Source organism: Pocillopora verrucosa, chromosome 1 (genome assembly GCF_036669915.1).
Source record: "Pocillopora verrucosa isolate sample1 chromosome 1, ASM3666991v2, whole genome shotgun sequence".
Taxonomy (NCBI): Eukaryota; Metazoa; Cnidaria; class Anthozoa; order Scleractinia; family Pocilloporidae; genus Pocillopora; species Pocillopora verrucosa.
The window spans coordinates 20,700,317-20,717,519 of NC_089312.1; the positions used below are offsets into that span (position 1 = coordinate 20,700,317).

Consider the following 17,203-nt stretch of genomic DNA (forward strand, 5'->3'; position numbering starts at 1 on the left):
CTTTTAAAGTGATTTGAATTTTGCTTCTGAGGAGCCACCAATGCCTGAAAAGCAAGAATTTAACCAAAAATTTTATTTGACCGTGTGTGTAATGCTGTTACGTAACCATTTGGCCCAGATCTCTATGAGTGGGCCGTTGTTTTTGTAACGCAACACTTCAATACGCTTCGTACATCTAACTAAACACAATTCGCCACGTACAAATTACGCGTTTTTCTCTTTTCAATATATATTTCTTTACTAATTTATTTATCACTATGGACTTGGCGAGTGACATTCAAACCGATGATTGGCAATCAACAAGGGAAACCGTGCGGGAGCGGAACAAGTACATGTTCTTAAATCCTACGATCAGCGATGTAAGCTTTGTTGTTGAAGATTCCACCAAAGATCACGGCACAAAAATTGCTCTACCAGCACACAAGTATGTGCTTGCGATCAGTAGCCCTGTTTTCTTTGCTATGTTTCATGGTGGCATAGCAGAACAAGGAAACAGAATCGAACTTCCTGATTGTAACTCTGAGTGCTTGACCGAGTTTCTTCGATTCATCTATTACGACGAACTGCATCTCACGGCAAACTCTGTGCTCGGTGTTATGTATTTAGCAAAGAAATATTTAGTGTTGTCGCTGATGCGGCAATGTGGCCGTTTTCTCGAAGAAAGGATCGATCCGAACAATGTTTTCGAGACGTTGACCCAGGCACGACAGTTTAGAGAGGAAGAATTAGAGAAGAGATGTTGGTTTATTGTTGATCTCAACACCAAACAGTGTCTGGAATCACCTAGTTTTCTGGAACTTGATGAAGCAGTGATTAAGTCTTTACTACGCAGGGAAACTTTAAAGATCGAGGAGTCAGAGTTATTTGATTATACCTTGCGCTGGGCGAAGAAGCAGTGTGAGCTGAATGGGTTGGACACTTCTGGGGCAAATATAAGGAAAGCACTTGGCGAAACTCTGTACTTTCTTCGTTTTCCAGTCATGTCGCAAAAGAAATTTGCAGAAGAAGTGGTTCCTCAAGATGTTTTAAGCGACCGAGAGGCTCTCAATATATTTCTACATTTCAGCGCCACAAACACCAAACCAGACGTAGTTTTCCCTTGCGTTCCACGCAGCGGAAGGCCGATGCGACGATGTGCCCGATATTCAGAAGCACCTTCACCACACCACTGGTACAGACCTCCAAGTAATGGTACAGGACGACGTGAAGAGACAGTGTCATTCACTGTCAATTCAGAATCCCCAGTTTACATTGCCGGTGGGCGTGTCTTCACCCGCACTTTTGGTTTGTCAGATGTGGAAAGTCGCAGAGATAAAGTGCAATTGTGGATAAGGGAAGAAAATTCTCAGCCAAAGGCTCTTGGATTTACTGAGGGAGAGTTTCTGGCAGATAACAATGGAGTTTACAATGGTGATGGCATTGACGTCAAATTCAAAACTGCTGTACTTGTCAAGAGTGGGGTGAGGTACTCCTTACAGTGTGTGATCTTTTTCAGTCAGAGTGTGACGTCCAACAAGCACTCCCCTCACAAGGAAGTAGTAGTTGAACAGACTAGGTTTAAATTTGAAAATTTGTATCATGGATCACACCTCACTGAGGTCTTGTTCTACACCCCTTGGATTACACAATAGCTGAAAATATTTTTCTTTATGAGCTAAGACCCCTTTATTTTGAGATGTAAGCAATAAATTGACCCTGAGCTCAGCACTCATTTGATTTGAAATTACAGGGGTCGTTTCAGACCAAATACAGCCATTTTGAAATTAGGCAGTTATTTCATTGATCCAGCACTGAGCTGCTTTGTAAAAAAGTGGAAGCAGAAATAAGGAAAGGGAAGTTTTAAAGAAAAAGTTGTAAAAATCACCACTCAATTCCTTCTTTGTCTTTCATTTTCCTTTAATTTGATTGATTTCAAGAAGTGGAACCTGTTAATAACAGAAATAAAGGTAAAGAAAATAAATAAAGAATTTTTCTAAATAGAGCTAGGCATAATTTTAGAGAGCCTTTAGAGAAAAGTTCTATAACTTACATTTCCACCTTAGATTTAGAAAAACTCTGAATACTGTTATATTATAAAGGAAAAGGGGTAGAAGGTGTATGTCATAAATGTATTTTGTTTCATTTTATCAGTTAAGTCTTTTTTATTCAAAGCCTACATCTTGACCTTTTTTAGAGGCTAAGGCAGTGCGCATAGCAGATCGATACAGTCCAACCTCTATTATCCGCACCTCAATTATCCGAACTCTCTTCTCTGGTCTAATTTTTTAATATCAGTTATAAAAAATAACCACATTTGAGATCTGTTGCAAATTTTTTCCATGAAATATACCAGCTGTACTAAAACATTGTTGACACTAATCCATTAATGCAGCTTTACAGGCTGTGGCTGCTTGAAACAAACTGATTTAGGTCAACTTTTTAGGTTGTAACATTTTGTCATGGTAAATGTTTTAAATATTATTTAAGACAATTTTTGTGAAGGTGCACAATGATTGGAGGATGTCTTTCAATTCTTGTAAAAAATTGATTGATTGATGCCTATTTAGTATTGTATTTTTGGCTCATCAACATTTATATTTTTAATTATCTGGACTGTTTATTATCTGGAGCATTCAACCCAATCTCCACTAGTCAAGATAATCAAGGTTCAATTGTAGTATGTTCTTTTCCAGCATACTATCTCAGTTTGTATTATATACTGTCTTAAAAGCTGTTCTGTCCCATGATAATTTGAGGTGATCTTTAATCAGTCTTAGCAAGCTGTGCTATAGCCTTTCTGATTTGAGTAAAAATAAATTACATATTTTTGAGCCACAAAGTTAATAATCATGCACCTGTTGACAGATGCTTTATTTTTCTCAAATGAATATTGAAATGTATGGAAGAGATGTGAATATTTTAAATTAATATATCTAATTGATGGCTAGATCCATATGCAAAATTTTCTTTTGTTTAGGATAATAGCCAGCATTCCATATAATTGTAATATGATTAATGCAGTAAGGGAAAAAGGGGGAGTATCTGAAAACATTGAAAGCCTTTTTTGTGTTTTGCATAGAAAATCAATTTTTTTGTTTACCTGTCTGATAGATATTCAAGGTACTGATCTAAAGAATAATTGTAATTATATACTACTAAATACATATTTATTCAATGCAAATTCATAGTCTGTAAAGTAACTATTAATTCCAAATAGTTAAGTTAAATATGGGCTATGAAATAATTACAATTGCTATAACTTAATTCCATGGTATTATTTATTACTATTATTATTACATTAGAAGTAAGATGGTTATGATTTGTGCTCATGGTATTATTGTTAAATTGTTGCTGTCCATTTTCTCTGTTGTTGGACCCCGTAATTGAATGCCCTCACCACTTGTCTGTCCATTAAAAGAATTTAACATGGAGTCATGTTTTTCTGTTGTCTTTGCAATTTTTTATGAAAGTGTAACTACCGCAGTCTCACTCGATGACTAAATAATACAGAAAGTTGTGAAGGAATTAATTGTAATTGGACATCTTTTATACAATTCAAGAGAAATTGTGCCCCCCAAGTTTCTGCCTGAGTGCTCTGTCCATACTCACTGACTTTACTCGACTTTATTTTCACCCTGTACTATTTCAGTGGCCACCCATGGCCCTCCGAATATGGGAAATGTGATATGACACTGTAAGGGCATAAATATCAAAAGAAGTGTGTGACTAGAATTTAGGAGCATGAAATGTTGGAATCAAGGGGGCAGAAAAGAGGTAGAATGGAGAAAAGTTAGGAAGACATATTGGATTAGACAAAATACACAAAGCTAAACACTTTTTCATTTCAGTTTTTTTATGTAAAAAATTAAGATGAGTTCTTTTGCTTGCATTCAGAATTACAAAGAAACACAATTTGAACAGTGGAAGGGCTTTCTGGCTGGTTTAATTTTGAATATTTAAGGTAAGAATCTACTTCGGTGATATCTTTAAGATGCCTTGCCTCAATCAGTTTTGTTATTTTTCAGCTCATTTGGTGCAACTTTACATGACAGTAAGATTTAGGAACACCATTCATAGTTATGGTAGAGGAGCTTTAATTTGAGCGTAAAAGCAATCCAACCACTTATTGGTCTAGAAAATCCACACCAACCTCCCAACCAATCAGATGCAAAACTTAATATATGAATGATATGGTCCTTTCCGTTTCCCTCGCTTCAAACCGTTTCTTTAGAATGTTCCTGGCGATATGTCCTTTAGTTTTTTTTGTCCTTTGTGATTTCATTGGTTTTGGTTTTGAGACACTATTGAAAGGTCCATTAGGATTCAATTTAAGGTGCTTCGTGAGGGGCCATGTTACGACATGTTGAGTCATTTCGTCGACTGAGATTATTGTATTGTTAGAGAGTGAAACCTTAAGTTTTAGTTAGATGGGGTAGACAGGCTGCACATAAGTAAGAGTTAACCAGAGAAACCAGAAATCTTATTGTGGTAGACACAATTGCTCATGACTTAGCTCCTCTTAAAAATCACTGACCACGCCTTTTAGATTATTTCTTAGCCATCTTTTCACATGTTTTTCTAGAAAATATATATTCTTTGGTAAACTCTTTTCACTTTGATAGCTTGTGCCTCCATAACTTGTCATATTTTCGTTATTATTCTTGAGTGTTTGGTACTTGAGCATAATCCATGACGCTTTCTTTTCGTTTTCGTATTCTCGCCGCCACAACCGCGCATCCACTGAGAACAAAAGCCATAAGACACGTGGCTACTGCCGCTGACACCAGACTGTACTTTGCAGAGTGTCTCTTCTCATGCGCAACCTTCAAGAACAACAAAAGTGAGGGGGAAATCAGGGGACCATATTCGGTCATAAATACTGAAATTACGTCGCGGTGGTGTAAATAGGAACACACTAAACGACACTGTAGGCAATTACGTTACTGAAGTAGATTTCTCCCTTTAGTTTACGTAAAAATTATATCAGAGGAGACCTGCAAATATTTCTCAGAGATTGCGTTGTACTCGTTCGTGAGAATGACTGCTTTGCGTTTTAAATCGAATATTTGTTGATATTGCTTACTTTTCTATTTGATAAAGCTTGTGTTTGTAGCTCATCGAGTTCAACAGTATCCGCCATTCCGCCAGCTGGTATTTTTCCCCGCGCGCTGTTCTGCTCCATTTTGCTTGTCTTCTCTTCTTCTTTGAAAAAATTTTTCAAATGCGCCTTCTTTTTGGCCTGCGCGTTATCATTCTTTCCATTCTGACTGCTGCTACTCTCCCCAGTCTTTCCAGCGTCGTTTGCGTCAATGATAGTGTTACCATCGTGAGCTACAGGAAAATGAATGTGGCCCGGTTACACAGTGAACGTAATAACATCATAATTGTTTATTGGAATCTCATTAGATTTCTCTGTCTTTGTAACTTCAAAGAGTCAAAGCATTACCGAACCTTCTCAGTATCTTCTTCAGTACTTAGATACCCTCTGAAGAAAACCATGTTTCTGTCGTCCACTTTTAAATTTTAACATCGGAAAAAGCGAACAGCACAGCCAACTGCCTCAAAAGTCAGTCAGTTCAGTAATATTGAAGTGATATTAATACCGAGAGATAATATCAATTACGCATAATTTGTGAACAGAGTTCATGAAATGCCAATCCTTTTAGGGGGATGAGAGAATCTCAAATAGAAAGTTAAGAGGACAATCCGCTTAATAGTTTCATACTCTGGTCGTTTTGCGCAAAAAGAAGGGTCAAACAGAAAATTTTAGGGCTGTCGTAAAAAAATTCTTACCAGCTTCTACATGAACTGCTTTATGTAATCTCTTTACGAACGCCACCACTGGCTGCCACTTGTTATTCAGCGCGGGTGCAGTTGCGCAATGGTTGTCTGTGAAACAAGTAACCGAGTAACAGTTCTTTCCCGCCAAAAACGCAGCCTGGCAACGATCCAGCTCACAGCATAACAACATACACACTTCCAAGTCAGACACTTTTCCTAATTTGGTAAAATTCCCGGATTTCGTGCCATGGAGGAATGTGACGTTGTTCCTGACTTCTCCGGGCTCACAAGACAGGTCACGGACTTGACTCAAGAAACCAGGCGACCATCGGCTCTTTCCTGAAAAGCATCAGAATTTATAGAAGTGAGAGACGAACGAAAGACTATAGGATAACGAACACTGCGTGATGAGAAATAAGCATGTTTGAACAGTTCAGTGTATGGTAGCTTTCCAAGTTTCTTCTCATTACAATTTGACGTCCCTCGATTTGTTCAACCTCAATTACCAAGTGCGAGCGCTGTCATCCCGGGGTTACTTGTTTTATACATTTAATGAAAAGAACATGTTAGAAGTGAAAGCAGAAACATTTTACCATAAAATGCACTTGCTTTATGAACCTGAAGTATTTTTCGTTTCAAACTGCAGCTTTAAAACGTTGATCGGGGAAACATAAAGGAATTTTCACATTATGATTTTGGACCAAGTTTCCGTAAACTGAAACAGTAATGCGTCGCGTGCGGAATCCTATATATTTTTATTGCAAGCTAAAGGTACTGTCAGAAAATTGCAGCAGCTACGAGAATCTTTTTTTCACAGAGCACGTCTCACTAATCTTGGTCAGAGGGAATGTTGATACCCGCTTTCGATCTCGTCAATTCTACTTAACTTCAATCAGAATAACCCATTGTTGGTTGGTTGTTTTCATTCTCTGACCACTGGACTTTGAAGTAATTTGCCTCAAAATCAGTTTCCTTGGGAAATTGAGGAAAGTAGGAAAATCTGGTAATTGTAGATGCTATATACATCTTTTTAGCTATAGCTTCGTTTAGCAACTGATGTTAATCAGCGGTCGCTTCGATTCGTCGCAAGAAAAGAAACAACCTGTTATGTCCCATTCAAGAACTGTGAAGTACCCGCCGGGCTTTGCCAGCCTTTACTGAGGGGTTCAAAACAAAGACTTTATCAAAGAAATAAGCATTGAGGAGGACATCGAGAGTGAGAAAGAAATATATTTATAAAAGGCTATACAGGGTAAGCAGATTGTCTCCAGCTCTCTGTCATAGTGCCAAAATTGAGGTAATTCATTCGGTTTTCGTGCGGTGACCAAGTATTGTCCACCTTTCAATAGGGTCAGACTTGACATTTGTTTAAAAGTTACGATAGATGTTAGAACTTATCACAAATACCTGTTAGTACTGAACTGCAGACGTGTGAGATGTAGTGCGCTATGACAAAAACTCCAACTGAAAATGGTAGTTTCATGTTAACCAGTGATATCAAGTAATCTTCATGTTGTGGCAGTCGACACTGTAAATGGAGAAGTGCGAGGGAGTAAACAACGTGTGGTTAGTCCTGGTACCGACAGCACGGCATGTGAACTTGAGATTTTGTTTAATTGCGCAATTATTTATTTGTCAGTTTAAAGAGGAAAGTCACGCAATTATTTAGTTTAGTAATTTGACTGAAGGTCGAGGAAATCTGTGTAGCAACCCCTCAAAAAAAAAGAAACAGGTCTCACTAAAATCTCACTTATCATAAAGCGGCAGTAATGATTTGACCGCACACGTCTGTTTGTTTGTTGTTTTTTTTATAGTGCTAAGATTGAACCGTCGTGATCTTTATCGAAGATACCCATGTCACACGAGGATGTTTTCTGAGGTGTTATTGTATTTGAAAAAGAACAGAACTTGGACCAAACAATAATTGAATGACTAGGAAAAAATGCAAGTAGTGCATGCGTGTGGCCTGAGTACAAGGCAAACGAATGAATATTCATTTCCTTTAAATAGGATATTTAAATCCTTTCATTGGTTACTCTCTCCTCGCCAGTGACTAATTCTGGTTACAGTTTACACTTACAGTTCGGCAGCACACAGTTATTTTTTTCAACGGTGCACGTAAAACAGGAAGGTTTTGGAGCTACTTCGGGTGTCCGGTACTGGAATAACGGTACAAAAAGCCTTCCAAAATTTACTTAGCCTTTGTATATGTGTAGCCGGGCGCTTTGTTAAGCTGAGGTGGGAAGTATACCTTTTCAAGCACAGCACAAATATCAATTGCAAAACCTGCTTCCTAAAGGATTGGGCATCTTACTAGGATATGAATTGTTGCTAGAACTGAGGAGTTGCTCGTCTGAACATAAGAACAATTATAGATTGCCATTGACTTAGCAATTTCTGTAGTTATCGTAATTTCAATCAGTCTTGCCATGAAGGTCTTACATCCGCCCAATGCCTTTATCAAACCTTCGTACTGTCACGGCCATTGGCAAATATTTGCGATAAGATGTTGACAAAATGCTCACATAGTTCCAAGACGCGCTGTTCGTTAAGCTTGGTGTCGCAACTGTATTTTCATTTTCAATTGTTTTTAACGGAATCTGAGATAGATTAGTAGTTTTCGCAGGCGTCGAAACGTTTCATTGTTATGCCGTTTCTTTTTTTAAGACAAATTTCTAATGTACCGCAGACTTCTTATTAATAGCCTTCGAAATGAAGTAAATTGTATTTGACCTTACCTGAAAAGTTTACCAGAATGTTCTCCCTAAAAGTTCCCGCATGTTCGTACCCATAGAAAACGCCCTTTACAACTAAGAATCATTTCGTTTATCATTAATCCATGAGCCAACACCCAGGTCGGTCCAGCCTCATGTGGCGTGACTTTGGAGTTTTTTCATTCATTGTCACGTGAAGTGGTGTTAAGCGACCCTTAATTTGGCGGGAAGTTTGGTCACATGCAATTTGGCAGGTACGCTATTGTCATTTTTCTCTTCAGTTCATTTGAGTCTTTAGTGCTATAATGCAAACTATGGAGCGTAAATTTCGTCTAAAAAGAAAAGTTTATTCTCCTCTGTGACCGTCACTGTACATTGTATAACAAACTCAGACCATTGTCGTCGCTGCAGACTAATTTAAGCAACTGTCATATGTCACTAGTTTGGTTCCGCTATATACAACTTACTATTTCTCTTCTACTACCCTCCTGTTGGTAAACCTAACAGAACCGTTTTCTACGTCACTTTTTGAGAACATCTGACACTACAAGCGTGTGCAACCGGCATATTAGAAAATGAAACTCTTAACGTATTTTACAACTTTTAACGATGAACGTAAACTACCATACTTCTGTCTGTGAATTTTGCCAGAGCAATTTTTTAGTTACTGTCGACTCGTCTTCGTCTTTTTACATAAAACATTCGACTAGCTACGTCAATTCTCCTTCCTTGAGGAAATTTTTAAAACCACGAGAAACGAATGACAAACTGCGATATTTATGGTACCAAACTCCGAGTTAATAATTTTGATCCATTTCTGATATTTCTGCCTGTGGGTACGAAATGTGTTTAACCAAAAAAACGCCAAAAAAGAATACTTGTTTAATTTCGAGTTCATAGCGAGGTTTGATTTTTAGGGAAAGAAAGTCAGGTGACTCTTATTTATTTTCTTTCCCACAAACAAACTCTTCACTTCTATTTGGTGAAGTAATGTTTAGGGACGAATGAACATTGTGATTTCCTATTTGGGTGGTGACTTCTCATCTCATGTCATCATGGTCCGTCAGGCTGTGGATCATCAATGAGGTCATATGCTGCGCGTGCTCTGTGCGCAAGGATTCTTTTCGTGGCAAATGCAATAGAGGCGGTTCCCACAATGGCTCCTGCGACACCACATCCGATGGCTACGGCTAAACCAGAACTGGAAGTCTTGCCTGTTGGAATCTAAGGATAAAGAGCTGGCTTTGTCAATGTTAGTTCAATAAAGCGCGAGCTTCATCTTCAAGGCTTGTCTGTTTTGCGTAGAATTTGTTATTTTGCCATACTTCACTCAGTATTTGGCTTCGAAAATTTGCTCCAACTTCTCTATCAAGCAGAAGCAAACTTGAACAAACTGCGACTTCGTTATCCGCGTCTTTACGCACGTCAGGCAGCGGGCATGTAATTACTTTGTTCTGATCAGCTATTGTGATTTCATTAGTTGTGGTTTTTGGCTTTTTGTCATCTGACACTCAATTAAGAAAGAAGAATTGAGCAAATTGTTTCATTTGGGCTACTCATTTGTTGGTTTCAAATTTGGCAGAAATGACGGAAAACATTCAACCGTTTCTGGCATAAGGATGCAGAAACAAAGAACAAGATTGTACGAAAGCTAAAACGAAACTTTGTATGATGCTTAATTTGAAATCCCTACCTTGCTCTTAACATCCTTTCCGGTTCCTAAATCATCTTCACTCTCTTGCCCTGTAAATCAACGATCAGTTGTCATCAGTCAATTTAGTTATCGCAGCCTTTCATAGACTTTCACAAGCAGTCGTCTTTTTGGAAAAACCATAAAATCTTTGTTGATCTTTAAGTAGAACGAAAATTGAAAAGGAAATATACACATTCCTAAAATTTAATGGCGTCTTGTATATGCCTTCCCCAAAATGAAGGGGGGGAGGAGGAGGGGAGGTTCTTTATTCCTTTAGCATCTATGTTCTGGGAGACTCGATGGTCACGTTACTCGGTGCCTATGATGCGTTCTTTAAAAAAACCATAGCCTCTTACTGTGCCTCTCTCCATCTTGGGGTATAACTAGGTACAAGCAAATTCTCTGACGACACACTAAGGGTAATCAGCGATTTACCAACATCCACCAATAGATATTGTTAAAACCCCGTGGTCGTTCTATACTATCAAAATAAGGATTCGTTCTGGCAGCTATGCGAGTCAGCCTTTTACGCAGGATACCTTTACCTATTTGATCCATTACGCTGCATCACAAAGCAGACTTTTCCTTTTCGCCTGAATCATGCTGTACACTTACCCGGCTCATAATAACAATAGTAAATCTTTAAGTTGAAGGGGTCTTCACTGGGTCCATAAGGATGTGCCCCATCTGCTGCATCAGTATTCCCTTGATCATCATCATCAAACTTGATGAACTCGCTTGTAACTTTGGTTCCCGCCACTTTCTGACACTGGGCTGAGTCGTAGGTGAGAAGATAGAAGGGTCTCAGAGCGGGGAGTTGAATTGGATTATTGACGTTTCCCTTTGTACTACAGCAGTATTTTATTGTTGTGTGGGATTTCTCGTAGACTCCATCGGGCAGGTCTCCGAAATGTTTGTCTTGAAAGTCTATTTCTGATTGTTCGTCGTCCCAACGGATGAAGCCTTCCTTTAGTCCGTTCGGACATACACCTGAAAAGGGAAAACATCATCATTCGTTATTTTAATAACATTCACGTTCCATGTTTTAGTTTATGCTGGTTGTAACGCATTCACGGCTGTCTGTCTGTCTGCCTGTCTGTCTGTCTGACTGTCTATCTTCATGTCTTACCGCCGATTATCTTGGTAATTAAATTTACTATATGACAGTTGTCGTTAGCTTCAGAGAAACAATGCTGTGCCATTTGGGAGGGTGATTGAAACCCAAATTTGTCCGAAGAATGGTTAGCACTTGAAAAATCAGCTTCTCAAAACTCGCTGACCGAGGCGGTTTATTTACGTTTTCAACAACAAGTTGAAAAACAATTCAACGCAACCAGTTGACTCAGCGAACAAAGTAAAAGAGCAGCAATCTGCTACAGCTTGATCACATATGATCAAGTTTAAAGACAAATATTGTTTTGACTCTGAATAATTGAATACATGATGAGACACGTACGGATAACTCTGCTTGGGTTTTTTAAAAACTCTCTTACCTTTCTTATAAAGGCAGTATTTTCCTTCGGGCCAAATTTCGCTGCCACTGTCTCCATTATTACTTTCTTTCAAGCAGAATTTCTGCTGAATACCATGCGCTGAAAAGTTCCCAGGCATGTGGAAAATGTTTGACCGCTGGTTCTCATTATTGTCGTCCTCTGTGTCATGATAAGTCCAACCTGTCTTCCATTCAGTGACTCCGTCTGAGGGACAGCCTGTAGTAGGCATAGGTAAACCGTATGTCCCACCTGGCCATTGAACTGAAATAAAAGAAAATTCCCAATGTATCTCTTCACTTTAACGAGGAAGGATCCAATGTTCATATGCATTGGTAAAAATAAGAATAGCTTTAGTTCTCCTTCTTTTGTGTTTGGATTCATTTCTTACTGTTTTCCTAATCCTTTACTTTAATCTGACCATATGATGTGGATCTTTTTTTTCTGATAACCCTGTAAGTGACATCGCACAGATCTGAGAAAATCGTGATAAAACTAATTTGATGAGAATTTTAACTTTTTCTGTCTACCTTTTAACCGCATGTGCAACCATGTGGGCCTTTTGCATTTGTCGTAAATAGGAAATATGAATTAGAGGGGATAAGTAAATTTCACTACTCTTCGTCAATTGGTGAGCAAAATTAAAGGTGGTAGAGAAATCAAAAGGATGCTGATTAATGTTCACATCCAAAGTAAGCAAAGGGGTCAAAGCATATTTGTATTAAGTTATGGTAACAGATAGGTCGCCTCACGACAGTTGGTAATTAAGTGAACAAAACTCACCTTCAGCGTTCACAGTAGCCAGGTATAAGGTGAACAGCACAAGGCACCAGTACCTCATGTCTTCCCGTAGTCTCATGTCTTGTCAATCACTTATCTGAATGTATCATAGAAAGTAGATTAGTTTACTTAGCTCGCGTTTGGCTTTTTCGTAGAGCCCAACTGTTTTTTAGGTGAATTTGAGAGAGGTTCTTACTACCTGCGTTTTGGTTGAGTTCTTTTAGTTGCATAGAAAGTCTTGGGAAACGTTTTCTGTGATCACTTTTTCAACGGGATACAATGATTTTATAATTGGGGCAGTTTAGTTGAAATTTTCACCACGTCTATCTCAATGCCCGTCGAAGCATGAATGAAATGATCGCCCTGCTTGTGTCTTATGCGATGATTTTTCAGTCTCAGATCAGGTCCGCTAAACCTTATAGTGTTATATTTATATTATTCATACTTTTCTACTTTAAAGAAAATATTTCTGGCTGGACTGCTCCATTTTTGCTCTAAAAAATGAAGTTGGAATGCGTGAAAGTGTTTTCCTTTATCCAGTTACCATTAGTAAAGTTAGGTTTCTTAAATTTTGTTTGGGCAGCCACTCAACCATCCTACGTTTGTACGAGCACGTGGAAAACGTTAACGAACAACACTTGTATTAGCTGGAAGGTTTGTCTACTTCGCTGTACATACCGAAGGGAAATCAAGGTCCTTCCGGCCATAAAAGAAGGAAATTTCTCCAGATATATTTTTTTCTAATTAGATTTGCCACCTGTATAGAAATGGAGCCCTTCATGGTCCAATTCTCCCGCAACAAATCGACTTAGTTAAAAATCAGCGATAAGAAAGAGCTCGGGAAATGAAAACCAAGAGAAAACGAAAACGGACATTTTCTAGTACTATTTTGTTTTTGCAAAGCGAATAATATTACCCAGTAGACGAAGCTCTCGATGACCGCGTTTTTCCCGAATGTGACCTTTTGATTTTTGATTCGAACGCTATTACATAGATAACTACAGTAGAAGTAGTATCTGTGAAAAGAGAGTTGCATCAAAATTGGAATGATCGTCAGAACTACGCCAGTTTTTTAAGCATTATTATTTTAGTGGGATTTGTAAAACTTACCTAGGAAATTCACTTCCACCATATTGCTCTCTTAGAGAAGAAACATGACGTCATGGGATAGATTTATCTTGTTTTTGGCATTTCAACGCGCTGATTGTTCACGCCCTTTGCATCACCCAATCAGAGAGCGAGATAGGGTGGCAAAGTTCCAGGTATATCGCATCACAACATACCTCCTTCGTGAGATAATGGCGCGAAACATTTCCCGCTCTTTTGCCTTCGAAGATATCAAAAGCTGCGATGCCTGACAGAGTGAACGGCCTTATTTCTCGAACAATCAGTGTGGTGTTTTGTAAGTTAGAGCCTAGAGTACAAGGATCAGTAATTTTGTTGTTAAAGAGTCCTTTCTCGAGTCGTCTGTATCGATACGTAATTCGTGAGCGCTGAAAACTGCACATTAACCTCCATGAAAAGTAAGAAAAAAAGACCATCAATTACAAGAAGTTTAGGTCATATTTTCTGTCAAAATATCTGGCCTCTCATGTATATGGCTCTTCTAGAAGAGATGAAAGTGAAGTAGGAGGTTTGAAATGTTTATTATATTGAGCAACCACTCTCAATTTCTAAGATTTAATTTCAGGTTAAGCTCCTTTACAAACAGCTCAAAAGAATTATCAGACACTTAGCCTAGCAATGCAAGAAGGCAAACTTTCGTTTATAGATCATCAATAAATTGTACAAGCTCTACAATAAAAATTAGATGTATATATTTATTTATACTAGTATATATTTTTAGGAGACAGGTTAACATTTCTTTATTTAAATCTGGTACCCGCACACGTGACATGCCCATACCACCGGCCGGTCAGGTTGAACGTTTGGCGAATTATGGTCTGGAACTGACCTTCATGCTCATAAGAAAGTCAAGTAATTTATGATCGGTTTTGTTCAAAAGCTTGTATCGGATAAAAATCAATATAAGGTCGGCAATACCTGCCTACCAGCGGACTCTTCACAAGGTGGTTTCTATAGGGTGCATTGCAACCTTAAGGAGATTCTTCAGGATTATTCATCTTAGAAATTTTATTTTTAGCTTATCCTTCCAGTTTGAAGTTTTTTTTTACTTACCAAACCCGGAAAGTTCACAAATCTTCTACTCTCTCAGATTATCATCCAGACAAGTAGATAGGAACTGCGGGGTGTTTAGTTAACGCGAACACAGAGGGACTGCTGTTGTTATTGTTTTTTTCCAACAAACCTTGTTCTTTCTCACATTATCATCCAGAGCGCAAACAAGCTGAGAGCCGCGGGGGAATTTATGGAACGCAGAAAGTGTTGTTTTTGCTCCTCCTCCACGCTCGCTCTCGCGTACTTGATCCGCACAATCTCACGATCGTAGACGGAAAAGTGCTATGATTCCTCGAGCAAGCTAATAATAAGTGGTTTCATTCAGTTTGAAGGTAATTTTGCACAAAGAAACAACAACAACAACAAAAAAAAAAATTCAGACATCATAAAATAGCACCCACCTGAAAGGATACCGGAAGGATATCAATCAGAAGATCCACAAATCAACGGAAATGGTCCCATGCGAGAAGACGAGAAGCTCCACTCACGGCACGTATTAACTTTTTAGGAAAATCATTGAGATTTTGGACGTTGCTGTGAATATCTTGCTCCTGTATCACTCCTGTATGTCATAGTAGGTTATTTCTTTTACCCTTAAACTCTGAGAAGTGATTAAGATGTAACTTTTCATTTTAATATCCATACGTTATCCAACAAATAGGTAATGAGAGTACTTAAACTTATCAGGTAGAAGTTATCTCGATCTAACACCAAATCCTCGTAATTAATTCCAAGGAAATGTGTAGCAGCTAGAGGGAAACATTAACAGTTAGCTCTTGGGAGTTAAACGGTTAATAAACTATGTCTTAGAAAAGGGAAAGATATGGAAAAAAATCAATGACAAAAACAATTCTTTTGGAGTGAAGTGTATTTTTATTGTATGTGGACTATATTTTTTAAGGTCTTGTCTTTATAGCGCGAAAGTGACTTCACCGTCCATCCACGAGTAACGTTAAAATGCGTGACAGTAGTCTCAGCTTAGCAAACCTCTGACGGATGACATTTTGTCAATAATTGATTTAACATACCACGATCATTACAATTTGACAACAGGTTAAATGTGCAGAAAAACCAGTATGTACCATGCTTAGTTTCTATGTGGTTATAGACCAATGTCATTATACACCCTTTTTAATTCGTCTTTCACCCACTGTTTTTTCTCAGTGATTTCCTGAAGTTCGTTCTGCAGTTCGTTGCGTTTGTAGCTTAGCGCAGCTATTTTTCTTTGCGCCAATTCAGCTTTAGCCTCAGACTCTATGTAGCTGTTTTTAAGATCTTCGATTTTTTCGTTGAGGGCCTGTTCTTCTTCTTCACTCATCCCCTGTCGTGGACTCGACTGCAACTCCTCCACGGTTTTGTTGACTTCTGATAATCTGGCGTGAAGCTGACCTTCTAGCTCTGACAAACGCTGACAACGTTTCTCCGCGAGCTTCTTCTGCAGTTCAACCACTTTAATCCGACGAGAGGCTTCGCTCAACTTGGATTCGTTAATAGTCACTGAGTCTTTTACAGTTTTCAATTTTTCGTGCAGTGTGTTCTGTTTTGCGTTCATTTGAACTTCCTCATTGGCTAGATTGTCCATTGCCCGTTCGTTCCTTTTCAAAGTCTCGCCAGTTGACCACAACTGTCCTTCGATATTCTCCAAACGAGACGATATCCTCTTTATCTCAACCTCAGTCAATGTGGCTTGCTGCCGCAACGCTGCTGCTGTAGCTTCGGCGCAGTCGATTCGTTTGTCAACTTCATGTAAGCTCTCCTTAAAACACTCACTCCTGGCTTCGGCCTGATCCAAACGAATTTTTAATTCCGTGATTTTTTGCCGTAGTCTCTCTGCCATGTTCGACGCTTTCCTAAAACACAGGCTTAGGATGAAATGCGCGCATGACGTCACAATTAGCTTTGCATTGCACGACAATTATCACTTTTGTTAATCATGTTAATTGGAGCTTGAGTAAGGTTTAGTTCGATTTGATTTTCCTACTCTTAAGATGATATTAACATTTGAGGTTTTGACTACAATCCCTTATCGTAGAAATGTGACATTTTATTAAATCGATGGGAATACTGCCATACAAAACTACATTTCTTTGGGCTAACTACGTATACACCCTCAGCTCGCTTTTTCTGTCTGAAAAATGTTAGTCGAAGTCCATTTGCGCGTAACGCACAGTTGCGCCCAACAAAAAAAAATTATCGATGTATTACTGATGTAAACATCTTCATGCACCCTGAATTTTCGCTCCTAACATATTGATTGGAACTTACAGAAAACTGGCTAAGTTCTATCTATTCACGCTACCTCTACCACCAGTACAGCAATGGAAATACGTTGAGATTGTAGGCAAAAGTTTCTTCCAGGGAAACCGCTGCACCACATGATTGTTTTTCCGCCACACGTGATCAATTTCACTGTGCCTTTTGTCAAGCATTGATCGTGTAGCCAAGAAAAGCATAACACGCGAAAAATTCCCGAGGGAGAAGTTCGTGAAACGCTGATTGAGAAATATAGGCGTATTGGCACAAATTTAAAACGTCGTATTGCTTTTCTTATGTGTAAAAGAGCGAGACAGACTATAACCGATCAGTAA

The 17,203-nt window shown here is 38.6% G+C and overlaps 4 protein-coding genes across 6 annotated transcripts; 1 reads left to right on the plus strand and 3 right to left on the minus strand.

The window, feature by feature from the left end:
* Positions 1-138: 138 nt before the first annotated feature.
* LOC131781229 (BTB/POZ domain-containing protein 6-like) lies at positions 139-3,378 on the plus strand. The gene has a single exon (XM_059097878.2). The coding sequence runs from the start codon at positions 258-260 to the stop codon at positions 1,629-1,631; it is 1,374 nt and encodes a 457-aa protein (XP_058953861.2). The 5' UTR covers positions 139-257; the 3' UTR covers positions 1,632-3,378.
* A 20-nt stretch (positions 3,379-3,398) lies between these two features.
* Positions 3,399-8,575, minus strand: LOC131781215 (uncharacterized). 2 transcript variants are annotated; one of them, XM_066173622.1, is made up of 5 exons: positions 8,499-8,575; positions 7,168-7,288; positions 5,773-6,099; positions 5,063-5,310; positions 3,399-4,802 (listed from the first exon to the last, which is right to left on the minus strand). In XM_066173622.1, the coding sequence occupies exons 2-5, from the start codon at positions 7,241-7,243 to the stop codon at positions 4,635-4,637; spliced, it is 819 nt and encodes a 272-aa protein (XP_066029719.1). In that variant the 5' UTR covers positions 7,244-7,288; positions 8,499-8,575; the 3' UTR covers positions 3,399-4,634. The 2 variants fall into 2 exon arrangements, with proteins under 2 accessions (XP_066029719.1, XP_058953848.2); XM_059097865.2 differs by lacking the exon at positions 8,499-8,575 and having other exon boundaries at positions 7,168-7,299.
* Positions 8,576-8,800: 225 nt separating this feature from the next.
* LOC131781209 (uncharacterized) lies at positions 8,801-13,611 on the minus strand. Of its 2 annotated transcripts, none has more exons than XM_059097857.2 (6): positions 13,548-13,611; positions 12,441-12,534; positions 11,661-11,921; positions 10,783-11,157; positions 10,168-10,217; positions 8,801-9,698 (listed from the first exon to the last, which is right to left on the minus strand). In XM_059097857.2, exons 2-6 carry the CDS (start codon positions 12,514-12,516, stop codon positions 9,528-9,530), a joined length of 933 nt encoding a protein of 310 aa, XP_058953840.1. In that variant the 5' UTR covers positions 12,517-12,534; positions 13,548-13,611; the 3' UTR covers positions 8,801-9,527. The 2 variants fall into 2 exon arrangements, with proteins under 2 accessions (XP_058953840.1, XP_058953839.1); XM_059097856.2 differs by lacking the exon at positions 13,548-13,611 and adding an exon at positions 13,354-13,412.
* A 2,057-nt stretch (positions 13,612-15,668) lies between these two features.
* LOC131781174 (tropomyosin-like) lies at positions 15,669-16,452 on the minus strand. The gene has a single exon (XM_059097815.2). It carries the CDS (start codon positions 16,450-16,452, stop codon positions 15,718-15,720), a length of 735 nt encoding a protein of 244 aa, XP_058953798.1. The 3' UTR covers positions 15,669-15,717.
* Between the last annotated feature and the right edge of the window lie 751 nt (positions 16,453-17,203).

Coding starts and splice junctions, on each gene's coding strand:
- LOC131781209 (XM_059097857.2), bottom strand. CDS start 12,516: ATGAGACTACGGGAAGACATGAGGTACTGGTGCCTTGTGCTGTTCACC. Junction 11,922..12,440: donor GGCTACTGTGAACGCTGAAG/GTGAGTTTTGTT, acceptor CTTTTATTTCAG/TTCAATGGCCAGGTGGGACA. Junction 10,218..10,782: donor CTATTGTTATTATGAGCCGG/GTAAGTGTACAG, acceptor GTTGATTTACAG/GGCAAGAGAGTGAAGATGAT.
- LOC131781229 (XM_059097878.2), top strand. CDS start 258: ATGGACTTGGCGAGTGACATTCAAACCGATGATTGGCAATCAACAAGG.
- LOC131781174 (XM_059097815.2), bottom strand. CDS start 16,452: ATGGCAGAGAGACTACGGCAAAAAATCACGGAATTAAAAATTCGTTTG.
- LOC131781215 (XM_066173622.1), bottom strand. CDS start 7,243: ATGAAACTACCATTTTCAGTTGGAGTTTTTGTCATAGCGCACTACATC. Junction 5,311..5,772: donor AGCAGTTCATGTAGAAGCTG/GTAAGAATTTTT, acceptor ATTTTCCTGTAG/CTCACGATGGTAACACTATC. Junction 4,803..5,062: donor AAGCTTTATCAAATAGAAAA/GTAAGCAATATC, acceptor TTGTTCTTGAAG/GTTGCGCATGAGAAGAGACA.